Consider the following 22,399-nt stretch of genomic DNA (forward strand, 5'->3'; position numbering starts at 1 on the left):
TATTAGTCCAGCTACTGGCCGTAAGAATGGTGTCATCACACTTATCAGGCACTCCTTGCCCTTCCAGCTTGTCTCTCTGCTAAAAAATAACACTGGTAGGTGGCTGTGGATGGAAGGCACATTGGAGGGCAAACCTCTAGTACTAATTAATGTCTATGCTCCCAATGCTGATGATCCAAATTTTTTTCCAAAGTATCAACGATGGTGGATCTAGTGCTCTTAACTGTCATACTATTATTGGGGGTGACTTTAATTTTCCAATGGATCCTTATCTGGACAGGTCTTCTAACTGTAGGCCTGCTAAACTCACAGTTCGATCTTCATTGCATAGACTTATGCAGTCCAATGGATGGTCTGACTTGTGGAGGCTGTTCTACCCAACCTCAAGGGAGTACTCCTTCTTTTCAGCCCCACATCGCACATATTCCAGAATTGATTGTATTCTTGGCACCAAGGATCTGATCCCCATGCTCCACACGGCCAAGGTGCATGAGCTCTCCATATCTGACCATGCAGCTATCTCATGTGATTTTAATTGGTCCCTTGGTAAAGAAAACTGTTCTCTTTGGAGGCCCCATGTTCCAACAGCATATTGCTCAACAGTCAGCGGAATCTTTTGCTACTAATAATGGCTCTGTGCCATCGTACGTCACGCTATGGGAAACATACAAGACTTGGTTGCGAGGTGAGGTAATTAGTTACACAACGCATCTTTGCAAAACCAGAGACGCTAAAGCTGTTGAGCTCGAAGGAGAAATACGACAACTTGAACTGACTCTATATATGTCCTCCTCAAAAGCTACACTACAGAAGCTCAGATGCCTTAAAATGCAGTATAATCTAATTTTATCCAATGTTGCCAACGCCATTGCTTTTAAACAAAGTGCCACATATTATGCTGGATCCAACAATGCTGGTAAACTGTAGGCGTCTTATCTCAAAGGCAAAAGAACGAAGCAGCGTATAGCTACCATTGTTTCGCCTGCTGGAACGCCGTTGACTTCATCTTTGCAAATATTGGACGCGTTTCAATCCTACTACACCCTGCTGTATACTTCTGAGTGCGCGGCTACGGACTCTGAAATTTCTACCTTCCTCACTTCCTTGAATCTCCCATGTCTCTCTGAGCAGCAAGCATGTCAGCTCAGTCGACCCCTTTCCCAGGACGAGATACTCTCTGCGATCAAGATGTTGGCTTCCTCAAAGACGCCTGGACCTGATGGTCTTCCAGTGGAATTTTATAAGTCATTTCTATCCCTTGTTTTGCATCCCTTGTTACTTTATTACCAGGATCTCCTCACTTCGTCTGATGTTGGACATTTTTTGGATGCTGTCATTGTAGTGCTTCCTAAGGCTAACAGAGACTGTACATCAGTGTATAATTATAGGCCCATTTCCTTGTTAAATGCAGATTACAAGATTTTTGCAAAACTTTTATGTTGCAGGTTGAACAATGTCATACAGACTCTTGTACATCGAGATCAAGCTGGGTTTGTTAAGTCCAGATATGGTGCTGATAACACTAGATTACTGTGTCACCTTATCCACTCCGCTCAGTCTACGGCACAGCCTATTTTGTCTGTTTCTCTTGATGCTGAAAAACCCTTCGACCGGGTGGAGTGGAAATACCTGTTTCTTGTTCTTCAGCATTTTAGCTTCCCAGAGGTGTTCCTGCATATGTTGCGCCTCTTGTACTCTAGGCCGACTGCGCGCATTGCTGCTAATGGCGAGCTTTCTACTCCACTCTTGTTGCGTAGAGGTACTAGGCAAGGTTGCCCTGTGTCACTTTTGTTATTCAATTTGGCACTGGAACCCCTTCTGGCAGCTATTCGAAACTCACGTGAAATTGCTGGAGTCCTCATAGGCAGTAATGAGTTTAAGCTCTTGGCGTATGCGGATGACATCATGCTGTATCTTGCTCAGCCTCTGGCTTCCGTGGGTGCATTAATTAAGTTAATTTCTAGATTCTCAAACTTATCTGGTTATAAAATTAACTGGGATAAAACCGAGCTAATGCCTTTGAATGATGCTTGTACCTCCTTCACTATCCCAGGATACCCCTTGCAATGGGTAGTTTCCTCTATTAAATATTTAGGAGTTTTTTTGACAGGGATATTCTCACCACTATTAAAATCAATTCAGATAAAATAATAGCCAAGGTTGAATCCTCCCTTTTGTCCTGGTCCCCGCTCACTTTGACTTGGTGGGGCAGGCTAGACACCATCAAAATGATGGTTGTACCTAAAATCACTTATGCTTTAAGCATGATCCCTCTCCTCTTTCCTAGGGCCTTTTATAAAAAGCTGGAGAAAATGCTATCCAGTTTTCTGTGGAACTTTAGGCCGCCCAGAATTTCCTTAGGTAAGCTCAAGTTGTCGAAAGTGCAGGGCAGGGTAAAATTTCCTGATCTGTTAACCTATCATAAGGCGTTTACTATCCGTCAGGGGTTGGGTTGGTTTGCTACTCCTAGCACCTGGCCTAGGTGGATGGTACTAGAATAATCTGTAATAGATCCATTGGTCCACTCCTACTTAGCAGGTATGCATCTCCCTAAACGTAGCTTCCAACCCCATTATTAGCACCACACACAAACTGTTATTAGCTCTGGATAAACAATTAGGCATTTCCTGATCCTCCACCACACGTACGCCCATTTGGAACAATTCGTGGTCTCATTGGCAGCGTATAGGGATATGGGATCTTGGTAATTTTCTTGCGTCGGGCAGTCAGGGCTGGAAAACTTTTTCAACCATGCAATCTGAATTTGGTCTACTAGATTCTCAATTCTTTCAGTGGTTCCAAATCAGTTCCATGCTGAAGAGAAGGAAGGTGGCATCCCACGTGGTGCATTGTTCTCCCGACATACTGGAGCTAACTAAGAAATTGCGCGCTGCAGGGCACATCGCATCTTATATTTATGCTTTTTTTATAGGTCATTCCTTTGTTAAATGCGTTGGCCTGCGTAGATGCTGGGAGGAGGATCTTCAGCAAACCATTACTGACAAAAGTTGGGAGCAACTGTGGTGTTCTCTCTTTAAGGGTTCTTACTCTTCTTCAGTAACACAATCACTTTATTTTTTTTTGCGCATAGGACACTTTGGACTCCTCTTAGATCACATGCCATCGATCCTTGCGTTTCCAGCCTATGCTGGTCGTGTCAGGAGCAGCAGGGTACTCTTAAACATCTTGTCTTTGACTGTAGGTGTGTGCGCAACTTCTGGAGTAGTGTATGGCTCACTTTGACAGAGATTTTTCATTTTACTGGTCCAATGTTATACAAGTATTTGGTCCTCAAGGGCCACTGTTTTGTTGATAGGCTAACTGCTGATGAGTCTATGCTTGTCAATACTATGCTCTCCTTGGCCATGAAAGTGGTCTTTTCTCACTGGAAAGCACTGCAGTTGGCTTCTCATCAGGAATGGTGGAGTTTGTTGCTCCAAACTTATACATTTGAAATGTCTTTGGCTAAGAGAGTGCCACGTTTTGTCAAGCATAAGAAAAAATGGTCTGCGTTAGCGTCATATCTCTCAGAAGTGAGCTGAGCGTTGCTGCACACTCCCTACTATTCTTTGTATGGCCTATTTTGTATGTTGAAGCATCCTCAGCTAATATATATCGCCCTCTTCCCCCCCCTTTTTTTCTTCCTTCTTCTTCTCTCTTTTTATCTTTCCCATGACCTCTTGTAAACATATCTGAATACTGTAATTTGTTGTATGTTGTATTTGATTAGCAGTATTACTTGTTGCTGCTTTCTCTCTTATGGTAAAATCAATAAAGTATTTAAAAAGGTTATAGAAGATGCTAAGGCGAAAATGTTTTCCATGTGGATTTTTTAGGCATCATATATAGAATTTCCCCCCCCCCCCCCCCCCCCCCCCCCCCCATTATAGTTTGCAATGATAGGAAGCCTTAAAGAGGAATCTGCAATTATTAGAATTCACTAGTTTCATTAGTGCACCTTAAAGAATTAAGGGGGCAATTCTAGAACTGGGTGTCACAAATTAGGTGCCTAGATGCCGCATGCTGAGCACTAATTCTGTAATGGCATCTGGGCATCAGATGCCATTATAGAATATTAGCATAAGTTGGGATCTATGCACCTGCTTTTAGGCTCTCCCAGTGACACATGTGTGCACTGAAACACAGAATGTCAGTGCAAAACTTACAGTATTCTGTAATTACGTGCATAAACGCTGGTATTGCCAATGCCCCACCCACACTCATCCCCTGTGAACTCCCCCTTGTATTTATGCACTGAATTGTGTGCATCATTTATAGACTAATGCTGAGCACACACCTAGGGTAAGTACTAATTTTTTTAACTTAAGTGAGCAAATGGTGCTTAAAGTTAGGCACCAATTTATAGAATGAGAGGGTTAGTGTGCACTAAAAATCTATTAATCAATACATGTCAATTCAGTTAGGATGCATTAAAACACTATAGCACAGGTTAAAAATTTTCTATTAAAACAAATGTATAAAATTATCCAAAAAAAACATGTGAAAAATGCAGGAAAATTAAAACAAACCAAAAATGTTTTCAGTAAGCACATCCTTAAATTACTGCATTGGGATCTTTAGGGCTATAACCCTAAGCTTTTGCCCACAATACCTTGCTTTAATACCAGTTACTTCATTTTTGAAAGAGAAGGATGTCCGTCTTTCGACATAAATCGGAAGATGGACGTCATTCTCCCAGGGACGTCCAAATCGGTATAATCAAAAACCGATTTTGGACGTCTCCAACAGGAGTCCGTCGCAAGGACGGCCAAAGTTCAAGGGGGCATGTCGGAGGCATAGCGAAGGCGGGACTTCGGCATTCCAAACACTTAGATGTCCTTGACCCATAATCGAAAAAAACAGACGTCCCTGACGAACACTTGGACGTTTTCACCTGGACGTGTTTTTATTACAACTAAGGCACAAAAAGGTGCCTGAAATGACCAGATGACCACCGAAGGGAATTGGGGATGACCACCCATTACTCCCCCAGTGGTGACTAACCCCCTCCCACCCTCAAAAAACATCTTTAAAAATATGTCATGCCAGCTTCTATGCCAGCCTCAGATGTCAAACTCAGGTCCATGACAGGGCATGCAGGTCCCTGGAGCAGTTTTAGTGGGTGCAGTGCACTTCAGACAGGTAGACCCAGCCCCATTCCCCCCCTACCTGTTACATTTGTGGAGGAAACAGCGAGCCCTCCAAAACCCACCAGAAACCCACTGTACCCACATCTAGGTGCCCCCTTCACCCGTAAGGGCTATGGTAGTGGTGTACAGTTGTGGGTAGGGGTTTTGAGAGGGTTTTGGGGGGGGGGCTCAGCACACAAGGTAAGGGAGCTATGTACCTGGGAGCAATTTATGAAGTCCACTGCAGTGCCCCCTAGAGTGCCCGGTTGGTGTCCTGGCATGTCGGAGGGACCAGTGCACTACAAATGCTGGCTCCTCCCACGACCAAATGGCTTGCATTTAGCTGTTTTTGACATGGACGTCTTTGGTTTTGAAAATCACCGAAAGTCAGAAACATCCATGTCTAGGGATGTCCAAATCTAGGGACGACCAAATTTAAAGCTTTGGACGTCTCTGATGGTATTTTTGAAACAAAAGATGGATGTCTTTTTTTTTTTTTTTTTTTTGAAAATACGGGGTTCCTCGCCACTGAATTTCACCGTTTTGCAAGGACGTCTGAATCGCAACTTGGATGTCCCTTTCAAAAATGCCCCTCCAGGTGACTTCATGACCTGAGAAACAGGCAGCATCCATGGACTGGTCATCCTGTGCCTCCTGAAAAATGTGTAACTACAAATCCTTAGATGTGCTGCTCAGTCACTTCTTTCTTCTGAGCTATCTAGTGTCTTTACAAACAGGTTGAAAGGGGATAAACAAAGGTTCCCCACCCCAATATGGTGATAGAATTTGATATACTGCCTTTCTGTGCTTACAATCAAAGCTGTTTACATATTATATACAGGTACTTATTTTATACCTGGGGCAATTAAGGGCCCTGTTTACTAAGGTGCGTTTGTGTTTTCAGCGTGCTTACACTTAGCGCGCGCGCTAACCATGTAGACGCCTATAGGGATATTGTAGGCACATACATGGTTAATGTGTGTTAAAAATCTTAATGCACCTATAATGCTACTTAGTAAACAGGGCCCTGAGTGACTTGCTGCAGTGGGAATCAAGCCCAGTTCTCCTGCACTAACCATTAGGCTACTTCTCCACTTCTTTGACCATTGCTTTCTACTGTCATGTTGAGTAAAGTGATGTGGTAGCTGTGTTAGTCTAAAAGGAAACTATGAGATAATCCAGAAACATGTAAGACCTTTGAAGTCAAAATGATTAAATATTTTGACACCCACCAGCTAGGACTTAACAACGATCTGGGGTTTCTAGCCCATTAAAAACCATAAAATTCTACTGCTTTGTCTCCTTCTATCTACAATCCATTTCTCCTTGTCTCTCATCCACCCAGCTACCCGTTTGTCACCTAACCCACCCCATCCGACCGTACAGGTCTTTTCCTGCCATCACCTACTATGTTACTATCCTCTTCCTGTGAGATTGTCATTGGAATGCTTTTGTGTTTCACTTATATATACTGATATTTATCAACATTTGCTTATTTCTGATCTGAAGACGAAGTGTTACCTTCAAAAGCTAATCAAAAAGTGTATTAAGTTAGTCCGATAGATGGTTTCATCTTATTTTCTTTTTGTTACAGTTGCACCCTGTGCTTTCCCACTCATGGCAGGCTCAATGTGGCTTACATGGGGCAATGGAGGGTTAAGTGACTTGCCCAGAGTCACAAGGAGCTGCCTGTGCCTGAAGTGGGAATTGAACTCAGTTCCTCAGGACCAAAGTTCACCACCCTAACCACTAGGCCACTCCTCCCCTATGTTTTTGTTTTATTTTTATTACTCTAATGTTGAACATGGACAATCCAAGCAGTTTTTATACATGCTTTAAGATATTTTTTCAGTCAAAACCTATTCTCCTCTTAGTCCAGTGCATCGGAGTACATGAGTCCCATCTGGCCTCTTACCTCCCTTCAGCACTCACTGAACTTATGAGGGAGCTGTGGCAAGAGCAAGGAGTCCTTGACAGATTCAACCAGGTGGCTGAATGTTGCTAGAGAGAGGGGGACAGGAGCTGCCCTGGCACACACCAAGGCTGGAACCAAAGGGAACAACTGAAAAGTTAGACCACACTTTCTTTTCTAGAGGGGCAACAGTGCATTTTAGTGTCCATACCCAAAGAGGCACTGCACCATGATCACTTTTTGGGGACAAATGAAGTGACCTGACCTGTCCCTTTATTTCCAAGAAGAGTTATAGCCAAGGATCCATTTTATTTTCACTGTGTCAGATCAAGAAGCAGAAAGGACAGCTGCTAGGTGTAATCTTTCGTGTACATTTTCTAATGTGCAAATGCATCACAAAGTTAAATAACCAAGCCCTGCTGCAATGTGAGAAAAATGGCAGTCGGCAGATATTGTAAAATATTTTTGTACTTTTTTCATTTGCTGGGAGTGAAGCTCTAAGATATTTCAAAAGAGAAGAGAGCATTCCTGCAAACATTTTTCTATTGGACTCAATATTAACATAATACTGGAGAACACAAAATATTAATGTAACAAATGTGAAACATGTCCCTGTATATCATGGCAGCAGAAGGTATGCAAGGGCTGCAAACCATTTCCTTTCTGTCATCTAGCTATTTCTGATGATATCACAGGAAGGAATAACTGTCAAGTCTGAATTCTATTTCAACTGAACAAGTCTTCATTACTCTGCAACTCAGTTGTTCCTTTCTGCCTTCTTTGAAAGAGTTCCATACTCTTATGCTTTCTAGCCAATAGTAGAGCAACTTTCAGAAGGCTTGATGACATCACAATGTGGTCTAATCTCCTTGGGCTTTTCACTGAACTCACCCGTTTCCCTAGAAGAAAGAGAAAGAATACAGAATTCTAAGTGCAGGGACTTCAAGGAGCACCTGAAAAGTGTGGGAAAGGGCCGGTGCAAGGATATAAGACCCCTAAGGTGAACCTTCAGTCTTGTTCACCCTCAATTAACTTTCAAACCCCTAGGTCTTCCACTGAGATGATGACATTTAACAATCATGATCACCCCAACTCTACTCCTCCCAGAATAATTCAGATAAATGGGCTATTTGAAAACTATATCAACACAGAGCTAGAAGAATATTACACTGTTAAACAAACAAACGCATCAACTCAAACTGATCTCTACTTATTGGTTCACGAAGTGGTGATGTCTCATCAAAAGGAGGAAAAGCCTCAAAAAAATGCTAAGGTGCTCCTTTGTTGATCAGTTAATCAATCTTAGGGAGCCCCATTCATTCATCACAGGCTGAAAAACCTCCCGTTATTCTTTACTATAAAATCATTCATTGCACTTAATTCAACTTTATCCAGACTTATAATAATAGGAAAGAAACTTATCTCTGCAGCTACTCAGTCTCTTCTCGCTGCCCACAGCCAACTTTGGCCAAGGTTTCGACTCCTGCTTCAGGGTCCGTGGCGTCCACCGACTGATATTTGTTACTGCTTAACCCTTTCTCATTCATCTGCCTGATTCCCTAGGTCGATACCTAATCCACCTGGTGGTAGGGCTTGCCCTGACTTCTTCCTCAGAAGGTGCCACCCCGGACAATTGACTCGTCTGCCTAATGGTTAAGCTGGCCTTAACAGGACACATTACTATTTGTGGCAGAAATCTGAATGAAATTAGATGAATGTTTCAAAAGTTATTGGGATGCACAGTTACAGAGAGGGCAAGCAGATAGACTGAAAGAAACTTAAGTAGGTTAAAAGGCTTATGACTGATACCTTCTGGGGTGGAACACAGAAAGGGATGTTATATAGGAAATCCTGTGTTTTGATGTTAAAAAATTTCCAATTGCATTCAGCATGGAAACTGTCCCTTATTTTTCATTCATAACACTGGCTGCCCTGCTTATTTACCCAAAGACGTATTTATCATGCTGGGAATATTTTAAGAAAGAGAGCAGCAGAAGTAATAGAACTCCACACTGGGGCTGGATATTTTCATCAACTAAAGACCAGATGAGTGCTGAAACATTTCTGGGCAGTTATTGGGATAAACAATTACAGAGAGGGCAGGAAGATAGACAGAAAGAAACTTAAGTAGGTTAAAAGGGTTTATGACTGATACCTTCTGGGGTGGAACACAGAAAGGGATGTTATATAGGCAATCCTGTGTTTTGATGTTAAAAAATTTCCAATTGCATTCAGCATGGAAACTGTCCCTTATTTTTCATTCATAACACTGGCTGCCCTGCTCATTTGTCCAAAGACATATTTATCATGCTGAGAATGTTTTAAGAAAGAGAGCAGCAGCAGTAATAGAACTCCACACTGGGGCTGGATATTTTCATCAACTAAAGACCAGATGAGTGCTGAAACATTTCTGGGCAGCTCCTGGGACCATGAATAAGTGTCCTCTGAGTGCCAGTAAATAGAGTGCAGAAGTCCCTTTGCAAAAATAACATGGCTACCGCTTGTATGACTGATCTACAGTGGTTAACACTGTGAAGATGGAGAAGTTCTTCCCTGTACCTACATAAGAGCATCAGTCAATAAAAGTGAAGTAAAGCTACTTACTACTTTTTCTTTCCTTTCAGACAAAATTGCATGGAGTGGGTTTTGTAAAAATCCACGCTCCTTGGAACGTGCTGTGTAGAGAAGCAGAATTTCTGAAACTCAAGATGCCTACCAAAAAGGTAAATAGTAGATCTGGTTGACCCAATGAATCCAGTGTAATAATGTTAGTTTATGGGTCTCATCAGAGTTGTGAAATGTAGTTAATGCATCTTAGGGACATCCTATTGCTTTAAAACAATATGAAAACAGTGTTATTGTGTTACTGCTTTCTATCCCATCTGAAATAATGCAAAAAAAATTTAATGAAATGCGTTTTGACCCATCATTTTAAGCTTTTCAGCACATTCCATTCCACAAAATTTAGTAAATTTGTTGCATTGCAAAAAACACCAACTAAAATACTAATTTGTAAAAAATGTAGCACATACTAAAATCACATGGAAAATAGATACCTACAAAAACACACATTATTGAACACAAGCCCGGTTAGTAAATAGGTCCTTCTAACATTAAGGGGCCCTTTTACTAAGCTGTGTAGGCATCTATGCGCACCCAACCCAAGTCAATTTTGAGCTACTGCCTGACTACTGCGTGGCCCGTGCAATAATTTCATTTTTGATGCGCGTCCGCTAGGTGTACGGAAAATATTTTTATTTTCTGGCACACGGGCGGTAATCGGGTAGTAATCATCATTCTATGTATGTAGATCACTACCGTTTACCGCGTGAGACCTTACTGCTAGGTCAATGGCTGGAGGTAAGGTCTCAGACCCAAAATAGATGCGCGGCAATTTTCATTTTGCCGGACATCCATTTTCGGCAAAAAATTTAAAAAGGCAATTTTTACAGGTGCGCTGAAAAATGATTCTGCGCGTGCCCAAAACATTCATCTACACTACCGCAGGCCATTTTTCAGCGTGCCTTTGTAAAAAGGCCCCTAAGTGGAGTATGGTTTTGAAGTTACCATAAGTTAACATCAAAATTAATGTGCAACCTCTGTGTTATCTGTCAAAGGCATTCCCAATATTTTGCAAATCAGCTAAAAGTTCTGTATCAGGCATGAAGCAAATGGCAGATAATGTGACACAGTTGGCTGTATCTGTTCATGTAACATTAACTGTATCACTTATTAATTGTAAGGCGCAGTCTCTACCCTGTTAACATGGAAATTACCACACATTAACTGCTAGTCCATCACATTGCTTGCTAATCCGTGCTAACAGTTAATATGAGCATCATGCTAATTGCTATGTTGTCCATGAGTTTTAGCACAGGAATAAGCTACAGTAAATGGATCGTGCCTTTATGAATTAAATTAATCGCATAGCTCAAAATTGACAAAAAATGGACAGTGAGTTTTGAAAAAGTGCTCTTCAATTAATAGAATTAGTAAATCACTCCCTAATTTTGTAACAGAAAGTGAAATGACTTTGGTCAAGGTTGTGAGGAGTGGCATTGGGATTTGAGCCCTTGCTTCTTTGGGTCTCAGCCCTCTGCTCTATCCACTAGGCTACTCCTTCTGTTTCCTACCCTCCACCCCTTCCCTTGAGTTGCATGAGTTGTGTGACTTGCATGCAGTAGACTTGTAAGAGGAATTTGACAGTCAACTTTTTTTCCCCGACACTGGGCATTTTCAACAAAAGACCTTCCTTCCTCCCAATAAGTCTTAAAACAGTGATCTAACAGTGTATATTGGAAGCAATCCTTACAAAAATGAGTCAGCTTTTGTTTTCTGCTAAGTGATATGAATTCATATTTTTTCCTTATCTTTCTTGCTCTTACGAAGCCATTTGCAATAAAATCTTACTTATTCAAAACCCTCTAATTGTAAGAAAACAGATTGGAAGCAATCATCCATAGAAACAAACAACAACAACATTTCTTTGTCTGAATATTGCCCTACAAATTTAAGGCAAAAAGGAGAGGTTAGCCCAACACAACATTTACAGTGCAAAAGAGAGTGCACACACACTAAAAAACAAATACAAACACAAAAACAGAGCTTTGTGTTTCTATAACAAGTTTATTAAAGATAGGGAACACAACCCAACATGTTTCGCCAAACAGGCTGCATCAGGGGTAAAGTGTCATATCGCACATTGGCAATGAATGTACATTAGCCCTGTAATTCTATAAAAATTGCTAAAAATTGCACTCATAAATTTGGGTGTGCGCCCAATTTGCGTGTGCAATTTAATTGAATAGTAAGCTAATTAGTGCCAATAATTAGCTTTTGAACAAGCAATTATTGGCACTAATTAGATTTAATTGGCTTTATATGTGCTTAAATTTAGGAATGGGATCTGCGCCTAAAATTTACATGTGATCTGAAAAAGGGGGTGCAGAAATGGGAGTGTCATGGACATAATGGGGGCTTTCCTAAAATTAACATGCATTGTTATAGAATAACTGAGATTTGTGCCTAATGTAGGCACAAACGGCCACACCTAAAGTTAGGCACGATTTCCGGGTGTAAGTGCCATTCTTTAAACTGTGCCTAACTTTAAGCATGACTTATAGAATAGTGCTTTTTTTCTGCACTGACTTTTTTGGCGCCCTATATAGAATCTAGCCCTAGATTTCTCTTCCAAATGTAACATGTGAAAATTCAGTCCCACAAGTAACCAAAGATAATCTTGTGAGATACAAATCAACACTCACCCATGATATGCATAAACTAGAAGTCATAAATATTCTAATGAATACTACAGATTAGGTTAAAGATCAATTAGGTAGTAGAGCTGTATTTAAAAAGCAACAGAGTTCTACAGGACAAATCCCATTAAGCCCTGGCTTTCTGATGGTGAGGAGGCTGATTTTTCAGTGCATCTAGTACTGATTTACAGTTCATTCCATTTTTGATGCTCATAGGTTCACCAGATTGCTTTGGGACTCTGACATTAGGAATAAGGGGAAATAACCCTCAGAACTGCTAGTATGGATTGACCGTATAGCCTTCACTGATGGATTCACATCATATTTTGTTTGTTTTGTGAGCTTTCAGAAGAGGCCTAATATTTCCTGAGATTTGGAATATGAGTGTCAATCCTTTTACCTGAGAATGAGTCATCGATTTTTCTTAACTGTGTTTGGACTTAAAGTTTCTTTAAGTTTAAAAATGTACACATTAGAATCACAAATGCACATGACTGTGAAGCATTCCTTCCAAGTTAAACAATGAATTGAAAACCACACCTAAATTAGTGCCTCAGTAGAACTGAGCAATGGATTTTCTAAAGAATAGCTATTGTGTACTTCCTTTCACATGATTATGCAAAGGTACTTAGATAACAAATTGATACTTGTTTTGCACAAACTCAGGTATCAATAAATCATGTGCTCCGATAACCATCTCAATTTGTTTCCAAGAACCTTAATCAACAGATCTGTATTACATATGACACCTTATATCACCTTATCTAATTACTACTACTACTACTACTACTATAAATCACTTCTATAGCGCTACCAGTACCTTACCTTTCTCTCCCTGTTCGCTTTTCTCATCTTGAGTATCGGGGGAATCATTAAAATCCCGCTTGAGACTTAAGCGTAGCACAAGAACAATAATTAAGTGTTTTCTTTTTCTTTTTCTGTACCCAGATGTACCAGATTAATCAGGCCCATGGTTGTATGCAAAAACTTCATTCTGTAATTCAAAAAATAACTGAGCCAATTCAACCCAAAGTGGCAGGGTCCAAGCTACAGACAACAAAGCACCTCTCCTATCCTTTCTCCAGGGAGAAGCAGCACCTGTAAGTGAAAACAGCTCCAATCATTTACTGGAAAGATATCATTCAAGGTTAAGGCAAAATTCATGTCTGAAAAAGTGCATTCAACTATTACTTTGGAACACTGAGGATAAAGTGAATTTCATGATAGTCAGCATGTTGTGGGAATATTCATTTCACCAGGATATCCCAGGAGCTGAGTTATCTCATTGTCTGGGATGACGGGATGTGTTACAGTGTGGGAGGAAATTGTGAGGTGAAATGCCTTCTGACAATGAGGACGTCTTTTACTAAGGTGCGCTCATTTTTAGCGCGTTAAACATTAGAGATGCCCATAGGAATGTATAGGCATCTCTAATGTTTAGCGCGCCCACAGTTTTAGTGCACGCCGAAAACGTGAGCACACCTTAGTAAAAGGCCCTCTGAGTTTGTCTTATATTGAAAGAAGCGATGTGGCAGAATTCCAGATGTTTCCCTGTGAAGGGATTTTCTGGAACAAATCATTGCACAGCTAAGGTTGCCATGTGCCCCTGTTTTCATGGTCCCTTGTCTTGTGCCTGGCTTTTCATGTTCTACACATTGCCACTGTTATATGTATTATCAGGAGGCTCCATTGCTAACTGACCTCATTTATTCTAATATGAGTGGAAACTCAGAATTAGTGATGAGAAAACCATTCAAGGTCAGATTCAAAGCTGATGGCTTTCATCCCAGTTCAAGTCTGATGCAACTTTTGTTTTCTCCCCTCCCCACCCCCTGAGCCTGTAAATTATTATGGTATCTGAAGGCTAATAATGCCACCCTAAGCATCCTTTGGAAAGGTGGATTAATAAAATGTCCCAAAATAATTTTAACTTAGGGGCTCATTTACTAAATCTTAGCGTGCGCTAAATACTAAGGGCTCCTTTTACTAAGCTGTGGTAGGCTCTATGCATGGCCAACATGTGCCAAAATGAACTTACCGCCCGACTACTGCGCGCCTCTTGTGGTAATTTCATTTTTGGTGCATGTGCGCTACGATCGTCTGGAAAATATTTTTTATTTTCGGATGCGCGTAGCGGATGCATGCCAAATGGTAAATGATGCGCATAGGTCCTTATTGCGCAGATTCCTTACCGCTATGTCTATGGCTGGCGGTAAGGTCAGACACCCAAAATGGATGCGTGACAAAATTGATTTTGCCGCAAGTCCATTCTCGGCCAAAAAAAGAGGCATTTTTGGTACGTGCACTGAAAAATATTTCTGCACATACCCAAAACCCGTGCCTACACTATCACAAGCCACTTTTTACTGCAGCTTAGTAAAAGGATCCCTAAGATTTCCATTTTATATCTATGAGCTGCTTAGCATTTAACACACACTGAGCTTTAGTAAAAACACCTCCTCAATTACCCACTAGAACAATTCATTAGGTTATAACAGATTTGGGAATAATCCAAACACAATATGAAATATTTTAACAACATAATGGAAACCCAAGACAGCTTTCAAATACTGATTCAAAGGATTAATTGAACCAATTTGATGAAACTGAATTTTTCTTCAGGTTCATCAAGTTGTTCAACAATCCTGTTTTGAAAGTGCGGAGTCCTTTCCCCAACCAGAGCCAAGTATTAGTACACAGACTGCTTTCTAACAGTATCTGATATCATGTGTTCTACTGTTTTCATATATATATATATATATATATATGTATCCTACTGCCCCTCCCCCGTTCCCTCAGAATCCAGAGTAAAGCAAGATTTTTGTCTCAGTGTGGCTTTTCCCATCCACAAATTTTAAATAAATGGAAACATACATCTCCTGTATTTATAAACACATCAGCTTTGCCTCATAATTCATATAATTCATGTGTGAGACACTTCTTCCATAATACACTATTAGTGACCAAAGAGTTTCATTTTCTTTTACCAATGTATATTTTTTGGATAGCAATCCTATTTTCTCAGATAGAAACACAGAAGTATAGAAAATGATAACAGATAAAGACCATATTATGGCCTGTCCAGTCTGCATCTCCAACTTCTAAGCTCTACATCTATTCCTCTCCCTTAAGACCCTCTATCACTGCCCTATGTTTTCTTGAATTTACATACAGTCCTTGTCTCTACCAGTTCTGATGGGAGCCATTCCAAAACCATTTCTGTAAAGAAATATTTCCTTAAATTACTCCTGAGTCTGTCCCCTTTCAACTTCATCCTATGTCCCCCTTTTCCACAGCTTCCTTTCAGTTAAATGAGACTTTCCTCCTGTGCATTTATGTCAGGGAGTTATTTAAAAGTTTCTATCATACCTCCTCTCTCTCACCTTTGTTCCAAATTATACATATTGAGACCTTTACGTTTATCCCCATACACTTTCTGGCCATTTCAGTAGCCACCCTCTGGACTGACTCTATCCTGTTTATGTCTTTTTGAAGATGTGATCTCTAGAATTGTACACAATCAAATGAGGTCTTCATACCAGAAACTTATAGAGGCATCATCACTTCTTGTGTGTGCAGGAGTAGCCTAGTGGTTAGGGCAGCAGACTTTGATCCTGGGGAAGTGGGTTTGATTTCCACTACAGCTCCTTGTGACTCTGGGCTAGGTACAAATAAGTACCTATGTATACTATGTAAACTGCTGTGAATGTAGTTGCAAAAACTACAGAAAGGTGGCATATCAAGTCCCATTCCCTTTCAGGTTGGCCATTGCTCTCCCTATGCACACAAGCATCTTCCTGGCTTTTGCTGTTGCCTTTTCTACCTATTTGACAACCTTAAAATCATCAGATATGATTACCCCCAGATCTTGCTCCTCTTTTGTACAAAGAAGTACTTCAACCGTTATAGAATACTGCTCCCTTGACTTTTTGCAGCCCAAATGTATGACCCTACTTTTCTTAGCATTAAATCTTATACACCATGTGACATTCTCATATTATTAAAGAACATAAAAGCAGTTAGCTTAGCAGGGTTTAAAAAAGGTTTGGATGTCTTCCTAAAGGAAAAGTCCATATACCATTATTAAAATGGACTGGGGGGGGGGGGGGGAATCCACTGCTTATTTCTAGAATAAGCAGCATAAAATGTATTGTACTTTTTTGGGATCTTGCCAGGTACATGTGACCTGGATTTGCCACTTTTGGAAACAGGATGCTGGGATTGATGGACTTTCGGTCTGTCCCAGTATGGCAATACTTATGTACTTATGTAACATAAAACACTGGATTAAAGGTCACTACTCCATAAAAGGGCAATTTTCAAAAGCCATTTAAACAGGTAACTTTGCTGTCTAAAATCTGCTAACCCTTCCCTCAGATTAAAAATAAATATAGGGCAGGGCTTAACATTGTACGTGCTCTGATCCTACGGTGCTCAGAGGCATGGGTTGGGTCTGAACAGGCATCAGTGTCTGCCAGCTTGCACTTTCAAAACTATATGTGCCTTGTTTCAAAGGGAAAAAGATCCACAGAAAAACAGGTTCAATTTTCTCTGGTACATTTTCCCTAGAAAGTTTAAGAAGGAAAAGCAGACACATATCTTCTAGGGTTTGCTTCAGTCTCATTAAAATGAATGTTTCCTAATTTTCAGGCATTGTTTTGTGTGTTTGTTTAAATATTTCTTCTTTGGACATACAGTGTATGCACAGTAGAACATTTCAAATATCCTTTTTCCAACAGTGGCCAATCCAGGACAGAAATATCTGGTAGAAACCCAAATAGTAGCAACTTTCCATGCTACCAATCCCGGGGCAAGCATTGGCTTCCCCAAATGCACTCGTTACATTTTTGTTGCCCAAATGATATGAAAGTGCACTTTTTCATGCACATCCCTGATCCCTTTACTTTGAGAACTGGTCCAAAATATTTGGCTAAAGACCTGCACTTGTAGCAACTACCTATATATAGGATTGAACATTGCCTCCCCCCCACCTCCAAATATTTGACCATGCAAAGAATTTCTGTTTCATTATTTGCAGGTTTGACTTGTCAAACAAAGATTCCTTTTTCGACAGCAAAACGCGAAGCACTGTGGTAAGTATGTCAGCTTGAAGGGTGTTTCCCCAGGGATTTCCTCTCTTAATTGCTCTTCTGTTTGCTTCACCAAACCTATGACAGAAATAATTTGAACAACAATGTAAAAAGCGCTGTAGCATTTCCCTAAGGACGGTTGTGGCAGAATGTTAGTCGCTAGTGTTATTCTGTTTCGGTAATATACCTTGTTATATTGCAGTAATTTGATTGACCAGATTAATTGTTTTTAATCTTGAAGCTTAACTGTCTAGCAGCCAAGTACAAACAAGTTTCTTTCTAATTATGAGTTGATGGGCTTTTTTTAATGTTCTTAGTGAAGCTAAATAAAAGGTTCTGATATATTATAAACTCTACATGTGTTTGCAGCAGAGCAGCCATGGATTTTATTATAGCTCATATGTGCATTTTAATCAGCCTATGCATGTACATTTGTAAAGCGTTTTTTTGTAGAGGAGTGATGTGGTAGCCGTGTTAGTCCACTTTTAAAGGTAATATTTATTTATTTGTGTTAAAAACTTAGGAGCTTTTTTACCAAAGGGCGGTATGGCTACTGCCGGCTTGGCACACAGCAAATTGGCCCAACCACCGAGCTTGCCTTGGAGCCTGGTGATAGCTCTGGTTTTCCCTTCATATTTTCTAGTGCCAGGGGTGTGCCCAACAGTAATCAGACAGCACCGCATGCTACCCAATTACCACCGGGTTACTGCCGGAGCCCTCATCTCCTCCTTATTAGGAGGCAGTAAGAGTTCCAGCAGTAAATGGCCACATGGCAATTTTTTAAATTACCGTACGACCATTTACTGGCCCTTTAAAATAAAGGCCTTTTTATCAACAGTGGTAAAAAATGACCTTGATGCAAGGCAGTACCACACACTGATGCCACCGCAGATCACCTTGTACTGCCATTTGGTAAAAGAGCCCCTTACAGTCCACCTACAACCTAGGCAGATTACAAAAAACACGTATAATAAAAGCAAACAACCAAACATAAATAAATAGAAATAAAATTAAAAAAAGGAAAGAATAAAATTAATATATTCTTACACCCACCACACAGGACCTAAGAAAGATCTGGGTTTCTATCACATTATAAACCATAAAATTGTACTGCTTTGTCATCCTCTCATCACCTATCCATCTCCCTGCCCAACCCTTCCCCCCCCCCCCCCCCCCCCACTCCTACCTTTCCCTGTGAGACTGCTTTTATGGTTCACTTATATATTCTGATATTTGTCAATGCTTGCTCATGTCTGATCTGAAGAAGAAGGTTTACCTTCGAAAGCCAATCAAAAAATGTATTAAAAAGGTATCATCTTATTTTATTTTCTTTGTTTTCTTTTATTTCTATTTATTATCTTTATAGAGGAGATAAGCTCACACAAGCATCTTTCCTAACTGTCTCCAAGCTGCTACGAAGCAGTGTTCTTTCTTACTATCTTTCAGAAGGCTTTACAGTTGAGGCCACTGGCTTTTTTGCTCACTAGAATTCATGGGTGTGGGAGGAGGCAATAGGGAGCTTTTGCCCCCTCCTCTGGATTTCTTAGCTGTGTCCTGCTCCCTGCTACTGCTACTGTTCCCCTACACTCAAGCATTCTAAACCACTTTGTATATCCCATCTCATATAAGGCAATTTTCATCAGTGTCATCCTCACTATTCCTACCTGCACCATAGAATGAAGTTCTGTTAGGAAATGTGAAAAATTACTTTGCCCCTTGCCCCCCCCCCCCCCCCAGGATATTCCTCCCTACACCCATGTTACACTTTGCATTGGGAAGGTGTGAGTTCAGTTAATTGTAACCTGCAGTTTGCAAAGCTTAGCGGTATGCTACCACAAAGGAAGTCTCATTAATGTTTGGCCCCTTTTTCGAAGCTGTGGCGAAAGGGGGCCTGCGTTGGTGTTGGCGTGTGTTTTTGATGCGCACCGAAGCCCCCTTTTACCACGTGCAGGGCCCAAGAGACAGGCAGAGCTCCAGAGTCTCAATGCGTGGATGAGACGATGGTGCAGGGAGGAGGGTTTTAGATTTGTTAGGAACTGGGCAACATTCTAGGGAAGGGGGAGCCTATTCCGAAAGGATGGGCTCCACCTTAACCAGGGTGGGACCAGGCTGCTGGCGTCGGCATTTAAAAAGGAGATAGAGCAGCTTTTAAACTAGAAATGGGGGTAAGGCCGACAGTCGCTCAAAAGTGCATGGTTCGGGAAAAGGTATCTTGCAAAGATACCTCACAAACAGGGAAGATAGGGTTTCTGGATAGTGAGGTTACACAACAGACCATGGTAGGCCAGGTGCCCTTAAATACAACTAAAGATCAGACAAAAGATGTCAAATCAATAGTGTCAGGTACTAAGCATCATGCAAATAAGAACAACAAACATACTCTGAAATGTCTATATGCAAATGCTAGGAGTCTAAGAAATAAGATGGGAGAGTTGGAATATATTGCACTAAATGAAAAATTGGATATAATAGGCATTACTGAGACCTGGTGGAAGGAGGATAACCAGTGGGACACTGTCATACCGGGGTACAAAGTATATCGTAATGATAGGGTGGACCGGACTGGTGGAGGGGTAGCATTGTATATTAACGAGAGCCTTGACTCAGATAGATTACAAATTCAGCAGGACACAAATCACACCTTTGAATCACTGTGGGTTGAAATTCCATGTATAAAAGGGAAAAAAAATGGTGATAGGAGTGTACTACCGTCCGCCTCGCCAGGATGAGCAGGTAGACACAGAAATGATTAAAGAAATCAGAGACGCGAACAAAATGGGCAATGTGATAATAATGGGTGACTTCAATTATCCAAATATAGACTGGGTAAATGTAACATCGGGACACGCTACAGAGATACAATTCCTTGATGAAATCAAGGACAGCTTTATGGAGCAACTGGTGCAGGAGCCGACGAGAGAAGGAAAAATTCTAGACTTGGTCCTTAGTGGAGCGCATGATCTGGTGAGGGACGTTATGGTACTGGGGCCGCTTGATAACAGTGACCATAATATGATCAGTTTTGACATCGACCTTGAAGTAACTGTACACAGAAAGTCAAATACGTTAGCGTTTAACTTTAAAAAAGGAGACTATGATAAAATGAGAAGAACGGTAAAAAAACAACTTAGGGGGGCAACTGAGAGAGTAAAAACTGTACAACAGGCGTGGACGCTGTTCAAAAATACCATTCTGGAGGCCCAGGCCATACATATTCCGCAAATTAGAAAAGAAAGACGGAAGTCCAAAAGACACCCGGCCTGGTTGAAAAGTGAGGTGAAGGAAGCTATTAGGGCTAAAAGAAACACCTTCAGAAAATGGAAGAAGGAACCGTCTGAAAATAACAAGAAACAGCATAAGGAGTGTCAAAGCAAATGCAAGGCGCAGATTAAGAAGGCCAAGAGGGAGTATGAAAAAAAAGATAGCATTAGAGGCAAAAAAACATAGTAAAAATTTTTTTTGGTATATTAAAAGCAGGAAGCCGGCAAAAGAATCGGTTGGGCCGCTGGATGACCGAGGGGTAAAAGGGGCAATCAAGGAAGACAAAGACGTAGTGGAGAGACTGAATGAATTCTTTGCTTTGGTCTTCACCGAGGAAGATTTGGGTGGGATACCGGTGTCGGAAATGGTATTTCAAGCGGACGAGTCGGAGAAACTTACTGACTTCACGGTAAACCTGGAGGACGTAATGGGGCAGTTCGGCAAACTGAAGAGTAGCAAATCTCCTGGACCGGATGGTATTCATCCTAGAGTACTGATAGAACTGAAAAACGAGCTTGCGGAGCTACTGCTAGTGATATGCAACTTATCCTTAAAATCGAGCGTGGTACCGGAAGATTGGAGGGTGGCCAATGTAACGCCCATTTTTAAAAAAGGCTCCAGGGGAGATCCGGGAAATTATAGACCGGTGAGTCTGACGTCGGTGCCTGGGAAAATGGTAGAGGCTATTATTAAAAACAAAATTACAGAGCACATCCGAGGACATGGATTACTGAGACCGAGTCAGCATGGCTTTTGTGTGGGGAAATCTTGCCTGACCAATTTACTTCAATTCTTTGAAGGAGTGAACAAGCATGTGGACAAAGGGGAGTCGGTTGATATTGTGTATCTGGATTTTCAAAAGGCGTTTGACAAGGTACCTCATGAAAGGCTACAGAGGAAATTGGAGGGTCATGGGATAGGAGGAAATGTCCTATTGTGGATTAAAAACTGGTTGAAGGATAGGAAACAGAGAGTGGGGTTAAATGGGCAGTATTCACAATGGAGAAGGGTAGTTAGTGGGGTTCCTCAGGGGTCCCTGCTAGGACCACTGCTTTTTAATATATTTATAAATGATTTAGAGATGGGAGTAACTAGCGAGGTAATTAAATTTGCTGATGACACAAAGTTATTCAAAGTCGTTAAATCGCGACAGGATTGTGAAAAATTACAAGAGGACCTTACGAGACTGGGAGACTGGGCGGCTAAATGGCAGATGATGTTTAATGTGAGCAAGTGCAAGGTGATGCATGTGGGAAAAAAGAACCCGAATTATAGCTACGTCATGCAAGGTTCCACGTTAGGAGTTACGGACCAAGAAAGGGATCTGGGTGTCGTCGTCGATAACACACTGAAACCTTCTGCTCAGTGTGCTGCTGCGGCTAAGAAAGCGAATAGAATGTTGGGTATTATTAGGAAAGGTATGGAAAACAGGTGTGAGGATGTTATAATGCCGTTGTATCGCTCCATGGTGCGACCGCACCTTGAGTATTGTGTTCAATTCTGGTCGCCGCATCTCAAGAAAGATATAGTAGAATTGGAAAAGGTGCAGCGAAGGGCGACTAAAATGATAGCGGGGATGGGACGACTTCCCTATGAAGAAAGACTAAGGAGGCTAGGGCTATACAGCTTGGAGAAGAGACGGCTGAGGGGAGACATGATAGAGGTATATAAAATAATGAGTGGAGTGGAACAGGTGGATGTGAAGCTTCTGTTCACGCTTTCCAAAAATACTAGGACTAGGGGGCATGC

The 22,399-nt window shown here is 41.2% G+C and overlaps 1 protein-coding gene across 1 annotated transcript in view; it reads left to right on the plus strand.

The window, feature by feature from the left end:
* Positions 1-22,399, plus strand: part of ANO1 (anoctamin 1) — a 187,448-nt gene that overhangs the window by 42,244 nt on the left and 122,805 nt on the right. Inside the window, exons 3-5 of the mRNA XM_030200739.1 lie at positions 9,666-9,764; positions 13,248-13,399; positions 17,338-17,392. Coding sequence (XP_030056599.1) covers positions 9,666-9,764; positions 13,248-13,399; positions 17,338-17,392 — 306 coding nt within the window. The remainder of the gene's footprint in view (positions 1-9,665; positions 9,765-13,247; positions 13,400-17,337; positions 17,393-22,399) is intronic.

This window comes from Microcaecilia unicolor, chromosome 4 (genome assembly GCF_901765095.1).
Source record: "Microcaecilia unicolor chromosome 4, aMicUni1.1, whole genome shotgun sequence".
Taxonomy (NCBI): domain Eukaryota; kingdom Metazoa; phylum Chordata; class Amphibia; order Gymnophiona; family Siphonopidae; genus Microcaecilia; species Microcaecilia unicolor.